The sequence below is a fragment of the Leptodactylus fuscus genome, chromosome 6 (genome assembly GCF_031893055.1).
Source record: "Leptodactylus fuscus isolate aLepFus1 chromosome 6, aLepFus1.hap2, whole genome shotgun sequence".
Classification (NCBI taxonomy): domain Eukaryota; kingdom Metazoa; phylum Chordata; class Amphibia; order Anura; family Leptodactylidae; genus Leptodactylus; species Leptodactylus fuscus.
Window position 1 is genome coordinate 117,687,936 of NC_134270.1, and position 18,103 is coordinate 117,706,038.

Consider the following 18,103-nt stretch of genomic DNA (forward strand, 5'->3'; position numbering starts at 1 on the left):
ATTCGACCAATCAGCGCTGGCTCTGCTGGAGGAGGCGGAGTCTAAGATCGCTCCACACCAGTCTCCATTCAGGTCCGACCTTAGACTCCGCCTCCTCCGGCAGAGCCAGCGCTGATTGGTCGAATTCCGTACTCTGGCCAATGCATAGCTGGCCAATGCTTAGCACACACATTCAGCTCTACTTCATCGGGCTAATAGAATGCATTGGCCAATCAGCGCTGGCCAATGCATTCTATTAGCGTGAGCTGAGTTTGCACAGGGGTTCTAGTGCACCCTCGGCTCTGCTACATCAGATGTACATCATCTGATGTAGCAGAGCCGAGTGTGCATCAGATGTAGCAGAGCCGAGTGTGCATCAGATGTGTAGTTGAGCAGAACTGGCTCAGCACTGCTAAGTCTCTGCATTCGCATAGGAATGCATTGGCCAGCCTTCGGCCAATCAGCGCTGGCTCTGCCGGAGGAGGCGGAGTCTAAGGTCGGACCTGAATGGAGACTGGTGTGGAGCGATCTTAGACTCCGCCTCCTCCAGCAGAGCCAGCGCTGATTGGTCGAATTCCGTACTCTGGCCAATCAGCACTGGCCAATGCATTTCTATGGGGAAAAGTTAGCTTGCGAAAATCGCAAACTGACAGGGATTTCCATGAAATAAAGTGACTTTTATGCCCCCAGACATGCTTCCCCTGCTGTCCCAGTGTCATTCCAGGGTGTTGGTATCATTTCCTGGGGTGTCATAGTGGACTTGGTGACCCTCCAGCCACGGATTTGGGTTTCCCCCTTAACGAGTATATGTTCCCCATAGACTATAATGGGGTTCGAAACCCGTTCGAAAACACTCGAACAGTGAGCGGCTGTTCGAATCGAATTTCGAACCTCGAACATTTTAGTGTTCGCTCATCTCTAATCTATATGACAGACATTACTCTAAGCAATTGTGTGAATATAGCCTTGGTCTGATCATGGCAGTCAGATTTTCACATACAGTACATTGACTAAAATAAACTTCAGTGCTGGTGGATCCTGGAAATTTGCTTTCATAGGCTTTTCTAACTTCAGACATATATTGTTCTGCTCAGTCTGAGGCAGGTTGAATAGCAATAAAAGGTTAAAAAACAATTTATAAAATATGTGACTTTTTCTACTTCTTACAGAGCAGGGTTCACGCTCTCTTCTTTACAGTACTCTCAGGAGTATACTTTATTGCCCAATAAATAGATTATTCACTCTACCCAAACCATTAAAATAGTCTAAACTATGTGAACTACTGATATCTTTTAATCTGTCTCTTCCTGGATATTCTTTAGTTTTGATGGGTTCATACATTATATTATTTAGTAAAGAGAAGGTTCTGTTTTAGCAACTTAAGCAATTGGTAGGTAAATGCTAGCGGAGTGTTTGTTCTGGATGCACAATATGGAGTGGGTCTAGTATTAAAAAAAAATCTAAAAATGTGCTATTATTTGCAACTGAGGATATCGGTGTAGAGTTGACGTAGGAATAGGCTCAAGGTAGCAACGTATCTTGTTACTGTGGCTTCGACACCAAATTCTCTTAAAGACGTTATACCGACATGGTGAGGTTCGTCTCAGACTAGGTGATGGTGTTGAGTCCCTCGGGCACTCCCTGCTACTTGTGTCCCATGTGTTGGTGTCTCGAGTGGGGCCTTGGTGTTGGGTACGAATGAAGACATGATAGATCACAGTTGAGACAGACACAGCTTGGGGCTCAGTTTTCTTGGCAAAAGCAACATGGAGGCACAATTCACTTACAGGAGCAGGTTCCACACATATGGCACTTTAGCTGACAATTTTTTTTTGTCAATAATATGGGAACTGCACCATTAAAACAACCTCATGAGTGCAAGGCAATGCATGCATGTGATCATTTTAGGTTTACTATCATGGGTGACATCCTGCTGGAGCATGTGAATGCCCTGTTTCTATTCCTCAATGACAGATGACATTCGTAGGAGGGTTAAAGTACCCAATCCCCAATTGGGGATTATGGCAGTTAATGGGTTAAACACACATGCACTGCAGTGGCTGAAGGAGGGCACATTTCGGTCGTGGATACCCTACTTTCCACATTATTCAGCAGTGGAGACGGACAATAATCAGCACGTTTTTTTCTAAGGTAGGTTGCGGAGGGGTCAGGGGCAAAGCTATAGGGAATGCAGTAGTAACAATCAGTACCAGGCCTCATTACAGCATAATAAGGTACCAGTATTATACATATATACATCGTGCATGGTAAGTGGAGACCTGTTACAGATTTTGCACCAGGGGCCAGGAGCTTTTAGTTACATCTCTGGTTGGGGTGTTCTGGCTAGTGATGCGAACAAATTGATTAAGAAAGCTACTATGGTAGCTACATGTCTCTTTAGGGTAAGTTCACACAGAGTATTTTGGTCAGGGTTTTGAGGCCATATCCGCCTTAAAACCCTGACCAAAAAGACAGCTCTCATTGAAATCAATGGGAGCCACTCATCTCTTTTTTCCAGGAGCTGTTACTTCTCGCTCCCGGAAAAAAAAAACAAATTGCTTATTCAGGCCAAGTCGCCTCACGATTCCATTCCATTCATTGGGCCTAATCTTGAGCAGAGTGCGCAGCTGGATGCCGGTGCAGTGCACCTGCTTTCAGTTGCAGCTACATGGTTTTTGGATCGGAATCTCAGGTTCCGATCCAAAAATCCCTGTGTGAACTTACCCTTATAGGTTTGAGAAAGTTGAGGAAAACAGAATGTTGGTTAACCTTTTGGTCATAATGTGGAATCCAGTTCACCTGGTAAAGCCAATTCTGAATTCTCAGCGGAGTATGTTTAGTAATAGACTTGCTGAAATCCGCTATAGTAAGGACTAGTTTGGGAGATCTTTTTTGCCTAAGGCATTTGCTTTTTATGATGGCTCTGTGGAACTGCATTAAGGGCGAAGTAAAGTAGATTGACAAAAAATATTAGACCAAATGGGTTGGTAATAGATTTTAATTATATTATATTACATTTCAGTGTTGTATTAGTATTTTGCGCTATATTTTATACGTAATACACTGAATGCTATGTATAATTTATGCAGAGTTTTTGTTTCAGAACTAATTTTCCTATCCCAGAGGTTATAAAAGTGGTATCTTAAAGTGATAAGTATAATTTCCCACTCCATCTCTCTGTATTAGCTGGGGTCTGATATTATATAGAAGGGATGAATATATGCAGAGGGTCTGATATTAAAGGAAGCTTACCACCACCGAAATCTCTACTAAACAGTGGATATGGATATTTCTACCTTTTGCTCAGTCTACTCCTGATATTGGCTCAAAAAACTGCAACAAAATCTGCAACAAAAAAAAAAGCTGCGTTTCTGCAAGGTGGGGCCTAAATCTGTATGCAAAGTACCTATTTGGTGCACCCAGGGTGTGACTGCACCTGTCAGGGTACCTGTTTTTAGCTGTCACCCAGAACCACCCCATAACAAAGATTGCTATGCCCTGATGTGTGGTAACCAGGAAGTCTAGCAGATGCAGTCATGTGCCAGGTGCACCAAATAGCTTATTTTTACATGGGTTAAAAGGCATTTTTTTTCCAGCAGCAAGATTGCACTCTGAAACAAAAAACGTAACCTCACTATGCCACTTAAAGCTCCCAGAAATGGAAAGAAATTATTTTGAAGGTGGTAGACTTCATTTATTACAGCAGTCTATAAGGGTCTAATATTAATATAGAGGTCTGAATATATTAAGACTGAAGCCTCACGTTTGTAAAAATGCAGCTTTTTTTGTTGCAGGTTTTGCTGTGGTTTTTTGAGCCAAAGCCAGTAATGGCTACAAAAGGAATTGGATATATATAAGAGGTTCTCATACTATCTGCTCAATCCATTCCTGGATTTGGCTCAAAAAACTGCAGCAAAATCTGCAACAAAAAAAGCTGTGTTTCCGTAGTGTGGGTCTCAGCCTAAGGTCAGGGCCCCACGGGGCTTAAACAATGGAATTTGCCCACGGCAGAAATGCCGCAGGAAAAATTGTGGAGTTTCACAATCAGAGCAGTAAAAACCAGCATGGATTTGTAAATTGTAGCATGTCAATTATAACTATGGAAGCACACACTGAATTTCCCCATGGTGGGACTATTAAGGTTTATCTTATCTGGATTATCTTATCTTATTGTGCTGAATGTATTGAAGTGTCATGGCATGATGTCACCCAGGAAGTTGGAAGAGGACCCCAGGGGAGTACCAGACAAAGCAAGAATTTCCAGAAATGCTAAGGAAAGATGACTAACGCTAGGTTCACACTAGCGTTCGGGTTTCCGTTCTGTGGTTTCCGTCTTCTGCATGCAGAAGACGGAAACCTGTCAGATCAGTCCGGCCGTGAGCAGCGGTGAGCGTTTTATGCTCTTTGCTGTGAAACCAGTTTTTTAAATCAGACACAGAGTACTGCATGTCCGACTCTGTGTCCGATTTAAAAAAAAAAAATTTCCGACGGAGAGCATAAAACGCTCACCGCCGCTCACGGCCAGGCATCTTTCAAACCCATTCAAATGAATGGGTATGAAAGAGTCCTACAGGTTTCCATCTCCTGCCTCTGTTTTGTGCAGGGAACGGAAACCTGCAGAACCGAGACCGGGCGCAGATGTGAACAAGCCCTAATTGATTTTTAGGAGAGACCCCAGGAACCAAAGTTTTGGACCCGAACATGAAAGGAATCTTCAGACGTTCGATCATCTTTAGTGATGAGAAAACTACAACCAAACACATGCTCATGAAACTTGGAGGTTATTCTGAGAAATAAACCCTGACACCTTGCTATGGTTACCTTTCCCTCTGGCACTAGAAAGTTGTAGAACTTCATTGTTCAATGTATCTCCAAAAGTCAGGACTATCCCTTTAAATCTTTTAGTTTTTCTATGTTGTGTGTCTCTTCTCCGTCATAAACATGAGCACTCATCTGATCATCTCATCTTATTACAGATTAAATCCCGCATTATAAGAAAAGCAAAAAAAAATCCTAAAACATGAGATCCAGCACTGTAAGAAGATAAACCCATTAAAAATCCAGCTAGTAAAATATTTTGCAGGGAAAATAAATTGTAATGCTATTTGGAGGTGTAGCCTGCTGTATCTGGTGTACCAGCTGTCTGATGAAAAGGTAATCGAATGTAAAAATGACAGAAATGACAATAACCTCAGCAACAAAGACTTGTGCTTAATGTAGCTGGGTCCTATTGCATCAACTCCTACGTCTGTATCTCATAGGGAAGAACCTGTGTAACTATACACCCAGCTGCTGTGGCCACAGATCTGCCCAGCAACGAAAGGGTGAACAGAAGGGATTTCCTTGCAAACTGTCTTCTAGACACACAGAATAAGACTTGTCTGTGCATGCAACGTGAGTGTGGATTTAATAGAGAGCGGCCCCATCCACCCCCAACCGCGGATTACGCGCAGCACGTTCAGCACCACACACACAGGACAGCTCCTGCTATCTGCCCATTCATCTGGAGGGTGCAGGGGAGGCACCTGTGATCTCTGACCTCGGAGGGGACTTGGGCTGGGTTTATTTTAGGACATCAGGGAGCTGGGGCCGGATTGAAGTTGTCATCCTAACTCACAGTTGTGGCTGCTGACAACTCCTGTCTCCTGGCACATGTGTAGTTTGGAGGTGGGGGGAGCACAAGCTCTATGCACTGCCATTCCCATCCCTGCAAATCCCTAATCCTCCCATCGCCGCTGGTAGGATACGCTGGGATAACTGGTTTATGCTTCCAGAAGGGGTTAAACTGATCCGCAAGATGTTATTGCCATGAAGCTAGAAGATCGGATACGTGTTGTGACATTTCCATTGGAAAAAGGCGCAAATACAGGGGTCGCCTAGGGAGATTGGGAACTTTCTGCTGTGCTTACTGAGAGAAGACACCTGATTCCAAGATGCCGGTGAGGAGGGGGCATGTGGCCCCCCAGAATACCTACCTGGACACCATCATCAGGAAGTTTGAAGGACAGAGTAAGTACTTGTTACAAGTCTGCATTCACACTTACACGTCTATAGTCATCGTCTAGAGTGGGCCATGTGAAGGAGACTCACCACAAACAAGTGATTAGTAAATGGAAGGACACATAATAAAGCCTGCAGACAGATGCCACACCATGCACACCAGGCAGCAGACATAACGCACACAGGAAGGGCACAGGCTGTTCTAAACACTGGCTCCAGTCATCATGTCCATCTCATCAGCCTGTTACACAGGGATCTGGATGCCCAGGAATGATCCACATTACAGTCTCCGTACTCAGATGTGTAACCCAGCTATGGGATCACAGAGCTGCCAAGGCTGGTGTGCAGGGACATCAGTAATGTGTCCTGCCCTGAGGCATAAGCACAGCCATGCTCATAATGATTCCACTTCATGCTGCTTAATACAACAAAAGTAGGATCCTGTGTGACTGTGAGAGACGCCAGCTGAACAGACGATTCACTAGGTGCCATACACTACATGACCAATGCTCTATTGTATATTCACTTTCTACTGATCATCTTACCATCGCAATCATATGTCACAGCTCTGACCTGTCCCCATCTAATCCGTCAGTCCATGTGTCTCCTGGGCTAGATAAGTACTTACATCTGCCCTAATGATTTGTGAACACGATTACCAGGTACATAACAAAGATCAAGCACTGCACTCTTACTGAGAAGTTATGCTATTATAGTGGGACTTTACACCCAGCGCTGCAGAACCTCTTGCGTATAGCCATAGCATTGCAAAGGATCCCAGTGATAGTGAGCAAATGCCCATTTTTCGGCTTAGAAGTCAAATACCAATAATTGAAAATAGTGGTGAGGTGAAGGAGGGTGATACAGACCAATATACACCACCTGCTGTCTATATATACATATCTTCTGCTGATCGCACCTATTTACTTACTCTGCTAAGAAAGCACTATGTTCAGTTATTGTATATTATTGCATGAAACCAGCTTTCTGTACTGTTTCCCTTTATGTGAATTTCACTGTTCTTATATTACCGGGATCATGAGCACATGGTTAGGATCACTCTGGCACAATATGGGCAATGTTGCTTGTACCAATAATTCTGCTTCATAATGGTATAAAAAGTTCAGTCCAGTATATGTCCATGCCTATTCTTGCCCATTGTTACCTATGTATTTCAATTTAGTTACCATATTGTGTATGGTTTGTCTGCAATATACTGTACAGAGTATGGTGATAATACATGAAGAAGAGTTAGCCCGGTAATATAGATTAAGTTAACCATTCCTCTTATAATGTACGTAGTGTAACAGGTCCGTGATGTCTTGTAGGACTATCAATGATGTCTCTTTTATGATACAGTGTATGATACAGATATATGGCATCTCCCACCTCCCTGCTTAATACCTCATATGTAAGAGAACTCATTAAGGTAACAAATGCCTGCTATCAAATGTGAGGTCATAGATGACATGTATATGATATGGCGCACTCAGTCGACTTGCTTTAAATGCCATCTAAGCAAAATTATTCATTTTTCTTCATTGGTTATCTTCAGCAGAGTGATTAATACATATAGATATGTTAAAGAGGTATGCCGATGTTAGACAATGGTAGCATATCGTTCTCTGGCATTGTCTTCTGAAGCCCAGCCCACATGGCTTCTCTCTGACACAGTACCACACCGGACCAGGTATTATATATAGGATCATTCAATAAATGGGGTTTGTAGCAGTTCTTACACAGCTACTGTATATTGTGGGAAAGCTGAAGGAGCCTGAGCACTGCACTTTCTTTTGAAGCTCATTTGTTTTAAGAATTGCTGGTGGGCATTCAGGTTTTTCCCACTAACAGCACAGTATAGGTTATAGGTGTCTGACAGCTGGGGGTAGAACTGCTGGGACCACCAGTGATCATGTAAATGTGGATCCCTCAAGTCTCATGTCAATGGAGTTGTAGTGCTCATGTAGAACTCCTGCCCTATCCACTTCTATGGGACTGACAAAGAGTCCAACACTGCTTCAGTCCCATAAAAATGAATGTATTGGTGGTCATGCATGCATAATAACATTCCATTCACACAGGGGATTTTTAGTCCCTCCATTCTAGTGATTATTGGGGTGTGGGTTTTTGGACCCCCTAACAATCATCAACTATGCTGCGAGATTTGTGGCGAAACTTCGTTAATGGGAGGAACCACCAGAGCCCATCAAATGAGCCCAGCCATGTAGATTGATAGCTTAGGGTCACCTGACTCAGTATTTCCCCTTGTGATTTGGCACTTCTGTTACCGAGATATAGACTTTTTTATTTTTTTATTTTGAGCAATGATGCCATTGCCATTGCTCCATAATGGTTTGTGGCAATGCCCTCGTTACTCCAATTAGCTAATTTGCATCTTGACAAAATAGGCCATATCTTGGCAATAGAGAAATCTATTCACAAGGGGAACATACTGTCTACCTGCTGGGTTCTGGTGACAGACTCCCCTGAAGGTCTGACCCTCTCTGCTCAGAAAGTAATGGCATTGCCTAGCAATATTCCACCATTGTCTATAATCAGAATGTGTTTTCAATAATATCTTTTATTTATTAGAGCAGGAAGCCATTTTGATTATGAAATATATGAGTTAATAGCCAATAGCAACCAGTATCAAATATGTTTCTGAAGTTGTTTAAGGAAAGGAGCTTTGTGTTCCTTAGTTTGCTACTGTACTATTATACATAAGAGAATCCGCTTTCCAATAGCTTCCCAGCAGACCCAGGTTTTTCATAGAATATTGTGACTGCTGGCGCTTTGCAGGACAATACTGAGGAATTTAATTTTCCCACAACGCCTCCTTTAAGTATCAGACAGCTCCTGCATACAAGGACTTTCTAGGAATTACAATAATGTTCCATCCTTAGAATAGGCCAACAATGTGTCATCAGTAGGGTCTTCCCACCAGTGTCCCTCATTCAGTACCTGGGGAAAAAGTGGTGCTGTCCAGCACCGTCCATATTGTTCTAGGCAGCCGGCTGTGCCAGTAATCCAGAATAGGCAAAGGCTCACTCACATTTTCTTGAGATCAGACTCTCAGTGATCTTGAGGATAGGTTAATATAAGAATTATTGAAACCATAAAAAGGAAAAATGTCTGAATGCAACCTTTTATCATTCATGTACAATCTTATCTAAGATCCCACCAAACACACAATCATATCCAGCTGACCTATACTTAGTCTAAGCGTCCATGATGAGATTCATGAATACAGGGCAGAGTCGGCACTATACTACAACAGAATTACAATCCAATGTGCCGCTGAGCACAGACAATGAATCAGCACTCTCACAAATAAGAGAATTGAACCAAATGTAAGGACAAGTCAAAGGGTTAAGAAATCTGCAACTAGAAATAGAGTGAATGAAGATGTATGAAAACCTGGTGTGGGGGGAATACTAGATGAGAGCAAATGTGGCCTAAAATGTCCCATTATCTTTTAACAAGTGAGTGGATTCCCAGTTGTACCCTTAGGCCATCATTACACCAGTACTGCTAATACTGAGTACAATGTATCAAAGTAACACAGAGAGACGAGAAGAAAGGGACATTAGGAGATTATGGACGCTTTCTTCTTTCTAACACATTTTCATCACAGCATGTTTTTTTTTTTTTTTTAAATGTGTATAAAGACTGTATTACATGCCATAAAATATGGGGGGGGGGGGGGGGTTAACAGGAAACAAGCCATAGTAGATACTTCCTATAAGGGGATACGTCTTCAATAACAACTAAACCCGACCAATGTAAGATTAAGCATATCCACACTGTGATTTTCTCCATATCATATGCATGTGGTTCAATGTGTCCCTGTGTACATCTCGGTGTATTCCTGTGATCTATACACAATGATGTATACCTATAGACTCTTACTACAGGTGTACAACTTATAATAAGAAATTATAAGCTGACTAAAAGGATTTTATGGATAGGTTATACACTGTCTACCAATAAGTATTTGGACCCTTGTGGTAGAATAGAAAACAGCATTTATTCATATCCAATAGTTGGTAGACCCCAGCAGATGCTTCCTTACGGATGGTATTGATCCACGCAATACTCCCGGATGCCTGGTGAAACTCCTGGTGTATGTCAGCCATCGGTTGGGTGCGGTTTCTCTGGCCAGCACTCATCGGTCTCTATCTCCCAGTTTCGGGGGTCTGACGACTCGAGGCAAATTCTGACAATCACCATTCACCTTATTGGTAGACAGTGTATGTGTTATTGGGAGGCTGACAGGAGGCGGTCACATGGTACTTTACATGTCCATATTATATACAGTACAGTACAGAGCTGGAAGCATTTGGTTGCTGAATAGTAGCCAGGCACCCATACTGCAACAAATATAAAGTTTTGCATCTGGTCACTAAAAATATTCACGCATCATATGCCCTATATGCAGGAAAATAGGAGTCACTTGTAGAGACGTATTTGAGTGTACTTGTAGATCAAAGACTAAGTGATAGACTACAGTGGGAATGAACTATTAAAAAAGCTAGCAGGATTCTTTACTGTAAGGGTAAGTTCACACGATGTAACGTGCAGCGTGATCTGGCACGTATACAGTATGTCAGAGTTTGCGCTCCATAAAAGCTCCCATTCATTTCAATGGGAGTTAGGATCGTATACGACGCGTTATTTTGCGGCCGTGATTTAACGGCCGCAAAATCACAGTCGCAAAATAATGCGGTGTATACGATCCTAACTCCCATTGAAATCAATGGGAGCTTTTACGGCACGCAAACTGTGACACGCCGTATACATGCCAGATCACGCTACATGTTACATCGTGTGAACTTTATCCTAGCTGTGATGGTAGGGAAAGGCTTATGGAGGCAATTGATAGCCCAAACAATTCATTGCTTCAAGAAAGGCTTAGCCAATCCCTTGAAAGAAAACATCATACACACTTAAGTGATTGTATAAACCGTTTTCTGCATGGTGAACCAGCCTAAGCACATCTTGCAGTCAGGAAGGATTTGTTTTTTCTTTTAGGCAAGTTTTCCTGTACATAATGGGAAGGTCACATTCTAGGTACAAACACATTTGTAAACCTGCCTCCAAAATTCTAAGATTTACCACCTTTCTCCCAGTCTTCCTTTCATCTATATCCTGCCCCCTCCTCTAGATGAAATGGATGGCTGTATGCCTTTATGCTGCCATGTTGTGTAGTTTTGCTATACATTTCAGTGTCTTTCCAGGTTCAGATGCCTGAATTTAATTCTATAGAATGACGTGTATCCTTGGTTTTTTACATTTCTGCACTTTCTTTAGTTTCAGCACAGGTAGTATGTCAGTCTCAACTATCACTCTTAGGCCTCATTCACACATCCACACATCGGCGGACAATACCGCACCTTGTTTATTTGCTGTCTGTGTTTGATCTGCTTTTCTTGTCTTTGTTTTTATATATTATCTGTACTTTGTAGGTCTCTGGGTCAGTGAAAAACAGATCAAACAAGGATGTCATCTGTTTTTTTCTTACAGACCTGTAAACTTTCAGTGATGTGATACATCTGTGATAAATGTGACATGCTTCTGTTGTTTTCTGTAGACATGTGATTAAGGCTTTAAAGGGATCCTATCATTGGGTATCCTTATTTTCTGACTAACAATTAGGAATAGCCTTAAGCGGCTATTCTTCTCCAACCTTTAAAAGTCTTCTCCGCATCACCATTCGGTAGAAATCTGGGTTTTCTTCAGTATGCAAATGAGTTCTCTTGCAGCACTGGGGGCAGGCTCCAGTGCTCAAACAGCACTGGGGGCGTCCCCAATGCTGTGAGAGAACTCTCCAGCAACGCCTCTATCTTCTTCTAGAATGCCCTCTCCCTGTGTCTTCTTCTGTCCTGGCTTTCAATTTTCTAGGCCTTGGGCCTCGGGCAGAGCCAACTGCGCATGCCAGGGCCACAAGAAAATGGCCGCTTCCACAGTAAGCTGTGTAAGTGGCCATTTTCTTGTGGCTGCTTACACAGTAAACTGGTGTAAGCTGCCTTTTTCTTGTGACCTAAGCACGTGCAGTCAGCTCTGCCCGAGGCCTAGAAGACACAGGGAGAGGGCATTCCAGAAGAAGATGGAGGCATCGTAGGAGAGTTTTCTGACAGCATTGGGGACACCCCCAGTGCTGTTTGAGCGCTGGGGCCTGCTTCCAGTGCTGCAAGAGAACTCATTTGCATACCGAAGAAAACCCAGATTTCTGGTGGTGTGGAGAAGACATCTAAATGGTAGGAGAAGAATAGCCTTTCTTAAGGCTATTTCTACGTGTTAGTCAGAAAAAAAGGGTATCCAATGATAGGATCCCTTTAAGGTTATTAAGAAAAATTATTTACAGTATCTTATGGCCCTGCACTTTACATGTAAATGTAATGTCATAGGTTTTGTTGCCTGATCATTAAACTACATAAACTAAAGCTGTGGCATCAGAATCTCACTTTTTAGTCCTTATTCACACTTGAGTGTTTTAGTCAGTGATTGTAAACCAAAACCAAGAATGTGTCAAAAACACAGAGCAGGTGTAAATCTTTGTATTATACCTTATTTCTGAGCAGTCTCCACTCTTAGTTTTGGCTCACAAGTGATGCAAAACACTGATGTGTGAATATGGCCTAAGTTGAGAACATCAAGCTCTGGATCATCTGCCAGCTCTTGCTTCCTACTCCCGCTGGTGCCCCGGGGCTCACAATCTTGTCTGGACACCTCACAAATTATTCAGCCAGCGTGGGTGAGATGCTTTTTGTAGGCTGTTGCTGTGAAATTCAGAAGATATGCAGAAAAGTGTCTGATTTATGGGACACGTCCTTGTCGACAGTAAGATTGATTCTGTTTGCTACAGTTTATATGAGGATGTGGATCGTGTGTGAGTTATGATGACGTGAATGTGGTTAGGGAAAGAATTCACAAAGATAAAAATATTACTGGTATTAAAGCACTCTTTGTACAAGGTATTATATAGCATTATCTGCACTCATTCGTCATCCTGTTCACACTTCACATCAGTCATTCTCTCCTCACATTATGCCATTGTCATGAAAGTTCGGTACTGTTCACATACAGTTTTTGATGTGGATTTCAGCATGTTTTTAACACATAAATCTGCATGAAAAACAGTGATACCCTTTGTTCACATCTGGGTTCAGTTTTCCTTTCGGGGAGTCCGCATGGGGACCCCCCAACAGAATACTGAACGCAACTACTAGCGGTGTGCCAGTGAAAGCACTAGACTAGACCCCTGTTTAGACTATAATGGGGTCTGTGTGCTTGCCGCACCCTGCCCACACAAATCATGCGGACAGAAAAGTAAATTGTGAACTACTTTTCTGTCCACATGTTCCTTGTGAAGATCTGGCAGCAAGCACACAGACCCCATTATAGTCTATACAGGGGTCTAGTCTAGTGCTTTCACTGGCACACCGATCTGTGCCCCGGGTAAAGAACTAGTGGTCCCAGTACCGTAGCTCTTTACAGTCGGAAGGGCGTTCCTGACAGTCAGTCAGGTACGTCCTTCTTCAAAGTAGCGCCTATCACGCTGTACAGTGTGTGCGGGGAGGAACGCCCCCTCCCCTCCTGATAATACTCGTCTATGGACGAGCACTGTGAGCAGAGGGAGGGGGCGTTCCTCCCCGCTCACACTGTACAGCGCAATAGGCGCTGCTGTGAAGAAGGACGTACCTGACTGACTGTCAGGAACGCCTTTCTGACTGTAAAGAGCTATGGTACCGGGACCGAAAACTCTTTACCCGGGGCACAGATCGGGAAAGCCGACAGTGCGCTGAATTCAGCGCACTGTTGGCTTTCCAGCAGTATATAAAACTGCTTGTGCCCCAGACCATGAAAGATTAATCAAAAAATGTTGTCGCACACACAGGTTTTGTTGCCAAAAAGGGAAATAAATTTATTTACAACACCGTGTACATCATTTGTTGTGCCTTTGGACATAGGGGTCGCAGTAATATGAAAAAGACTAATAGATCACAATAGTTGACGTTTCGGTCGTGTAGACCTTCATCTGAACTGATCTGTAACAAGCAAAAGGTATCTATTACCAAAACTATTCATCATAGGAGATATAGTGATAATGCACAACAATAGTGGAAAACATAAAACAAATATGCACCGAATCAAAGTCATGGAAACAATAATACAGTCTGTATGAAATATAAAAAAATAAAAAAATCCAAAAATAAATGCACAGATGAAGCTGATAAGGTGAATTAAAACAGAAAGCAGCATGACAGGCAATAAAGTAGATATAAAGTCACTGAGGTTTATGTCCAAATCACTCATGTGGAGCAGAGGCAACCAAGTGTAAAGCAGGGGTTAATTTTGGGCCAAGCATGTAGAGAAATAGGTAAAAGGGGAGATATGGTAGACAGGATGGTGGATAAACAGTTGCAGAAAAAACAAGAAAGTTAAGGTAAAGAGGCAAAAAAAATAGGCCAACTGACTTACCTATAGTGTGAATGCAAGGCATGTAGGATGCGTCCCAGGCATAGGTAGAAGCAGCTCAGTGAGTCCCTGAGATTTTTCTCACGTTTGTAGCATGCCATCGGGGGGGTTTTGAACTCCTCAATACTAGGATGAGCCCGATGTAGAAGCGGCCAATGCTTCCGTATGATGTTGTATAATTTGTTAGAAAGGGGGTGGAACTTCTGTATAAAGGGGATTCTATTATGTGCCCTACTCCCTGGTGCGCTAACTGGAAGAGATTCATGCCTGCGGGCTTCCTGAAGTAGTTTGTGTGGATAACCCCTATGTAAAAAACGGCGGGACATTTCATTCAGTCTCTGTTGTCGGGTCAGTTGGTCAGACACTATGCGTTCTACTCGTTTAAACTGTGAGAAGGAAGCGATTTCTTTGTGTTCGGTGGATGATTACTGCTGTATGTGAGAAGGCTATTTCTGTCAGTGGGTTTGGTATATAAATCAAAATTGAGAGTGCCGGTGTTATCTTTAATGACCCAGGTATCCAAGAAATTAAGTTTATTGAGGTCATGATGTATAGTAAATTGTAGCTCAGGATATATACTATTAATGAACTCATGAAAAGTAAACAAAGTATCAATGGGGCCATTCCAGATACAAAATATGTCATCGATGTATCTGCGCCAATAGATGGCGTGTTGGCAGAACAATACGTTGGGGTAAATATATTTTTGTTCGAAAATATGCATGTAGATATTGGCATATGGTGGTGCAACATTGGACCCCATAGCTGTGCCACGAATCTGTAAGTACAAGTCATCCCCAAACAAGAAAAAATTGTTATGGAGTATAATGTGTAATAAATCCATGCAGAAATCTAATTGATCACCCCATCATTTATGACAGCAGAGTGCATTCCTCAGTGGAACGCACATGCTGTTTTCCCGGGCTTCTTTCAAGCAGCTGACTCCGCCCCCTGCATATCCCTGCCTCCTCTTCACTATATATACAGCTACTGAGCTGCTTCTACCTATGCCTGGGACGCATCCTACATGCCTTGTATTCACACTATAGGTAAGTCAGTTGGCCTATTTTTTTTGCCTCTTTACCTTAACTTTCTTGTTTTTTCTGCAACTGTTTATCCACCATCCTGTCTACCATATCTCCCCTTTTACCTATTTCTCTACATGCTTGGCCCAAAATTAACCCCTGCTTTACACTTGGTTGCCTCTGCTCCACATGAGTGATTTGGACATAAACCTCAGTGACTTTATATCTACTTTATTGCCTGTCATGCTGCTTTCTGTTTTAATTCACCTTATCAGCTTCATCTGTGCATTTATTTTTGGATTTTTTTATTTTTTTATATTTCATACAGACTGTATTATTGTTTCCATGACTTTGATTCGGTGCATATTTGTTTTATGTTTTCCACTATTGTTGTGCATTATCACTATATCTCCTATGATGAATAGTTTTGGTAATAGATACTTTTTGCTTGTTACAGATCAGTTCAGATGAAGGTCTACACGACCGAAACGTCAACTATTGTGATCTATTAGTCTTTTTCATATTACTGCGACCCCTATGTCCAAAGGCACAACAAATGATGTACACGGTGTTGTAAATAAATTTATTTCCCTTTTTGGCAACAAAACCTGTGTGTGCGACAACATTTTTTGATTAATCTGATTGTGGGGTCGAAGGACCCTTTGATGTCTGCACCACACTTTCTAAATTTGTGAGTGTGCGGCACCATTGCCTTTTTTTCACTTCCAGACCATGAAAGGTCCTCTTTAACAAATCTTTAGCCACCACTAGGGGGAGCTTAAGACTTAAAGGGATATTCCCATCTCAAGGATCCTATCTATACTGCTAGCTTATGTAAATGCTGCTTAGTTTTCCTGCTATGTGAAATTATTCCTTCCATTGTGTACAAGGACAAGTGATGTCACTTACTGCTCTCACTGTTCTCTACAGTTCAGCTAATTGCTGTTTGCTGTTAAAGCCCTGTCTGTTATCTCTCTATGTAAATACAGAGTTCCTTCTAGAGAGTCCCTTCTCTAGAAGCATGTGCATATTATTTAATCAGCATTTATATTAGATTTCTAGTAATTATAAGTATTGTTATAGTGTCCTGTTCAGCAAGCTGGGGGAAGGAGGCTTTGACTGTTTGATAAGGTATACAGGAAGTGAGAAGAAGAGAGAGCAGGCAAAGCTGCTGAAACATGGAGATGGGAAACCCCTTTAATCGCATACAGTATTATTATTATTATTATTATTATTATTATCATTATTTGACATGTCACTATAAGATTACAACTGCATCTTCAGTTACTTATTGAAGATGCTGTATATGTTGCCCAGAGATACTCATACAGTAGTAGATGAATGTGGGAAGAAACTTGTATAGACCTAAATACATGAACAACTGATGGTCAGAAAGCATGGAGCCTATACCAAAACTTTAGTAGGGCAATCCACCAAGCCATTTACTGTAAGTTGGGATGCTTAGACAGATTTAAGGTTAGGTTTGGGAATAAAAATATAAAAATTACTGGTGATACCACGTCTGTCACATTTTCGGCACAGCAGATTAAAGGAAAAGAATACCATCTACGACGATGAAACTGGGTTGCTCTAGAAGTAGATGCCATACAAACCTATATTCATAAAAGTGCAAAGCAGGCACTATGGGATAAAGCATGGGAGATCAGGATAACATTGGTAACACTGCATATGATAAAACCATATACAGAGTGAAGAACCCACACATTCTCAAAAACAAATACCATATTCCCATGTTCTGCCAATGTAACCAAAAGCCTCTGAACCGTCTTGTGTATGGAATGGTCAGACCAATACTTTATTCTCAAAGTAAAAAAATATTTCGAACAAGACGGGCTGCCATATAAAGTCCTGTTAAAAATAGACAATTCCAATGGCCATCCAGAATGTGCTTGCTATGAAGATGAAAATGTCGAGGTTGTATTTTTACCCCTAAACACAAGCTGATTGTTTCAGAGCATCATCTGGTGGGTCAAGACTACATAAACTCGCCTGGTATATGCTGGCACTCAGCCATTGATGTAGACCCTAATGTTATCGTAATCCAGTGCTGGAAATCATTTAACATTTATCAGAGCTGTACTGGATGGATTAGAACCAGAGGCTGTAAAAGCCTCCAAGGCGAATTTATAGAATGAAGCTGGGAATGATTTTGTAGGTTTTCCTGGGATCGATGAAGAAGTAAGTGGCACAGTAGAACAAGGTGGTGAAAAAGTTTTTGTTAGTATGCTCAAACTGAAAGGATGTCACAAAGTGTTAAATGAAGAAATATCCAACACGTAAAAAGTGCCAGCTACATCCAGGAGTAATTGTAGTTACTATGTAACTTTTTTAAAGAAGAAGATGCAATAAAAGTTAAATTTTATTACTATCACGGAATTTTGTTGATTACCTCTTGGATGTAGCTGGCACTTTTTACGTGTTGGATATTTCTTGTGGACGGCGGGTTGAGAGTCACCTGCAAGCCGGGCTCCCTTGAGGTTCCTTTCTTCATGTGAAAATACGGTGAGCTGATTTTTTTTCTCTTGGATTTTGTTAAATGAAGAATTGGAAGAATTTGTCAAGGGGAACCCGACAGATCTATTTAGGATACTAAATCATCT

At 42.0% G+C, this 18,103-nt stretch overlaps 1 protein-coding gene across 1 annotated transcript in view; it reads left to right on the forward strand.

Annotated features, from left to right (window-relative positions):
• The first annotated feature begins 5,479 nt into the window (after nucleotides 1–5,479).
• The window catches only part of KCNH6 (potassium voltage-gated channel subfamily H member 6), a 186,973-nt gene continuing 174,349 nt past the window's right edge, over nucleotides 5,480–18,103 (forward strand). Inside the window, exon 1 of the mRNA XM_075277136.1 lies at nucleotides 5,480–5,988. Coding sequence (XP_075133237.1) covers nucleotides 5,913–5,988 — 76 coding nt within the window. The 5' untranslated portion in view covers nucleotides 5,480–5,912. The remainder of the gene's footprint in view (nucleotides 5,989–18,103) is intronic.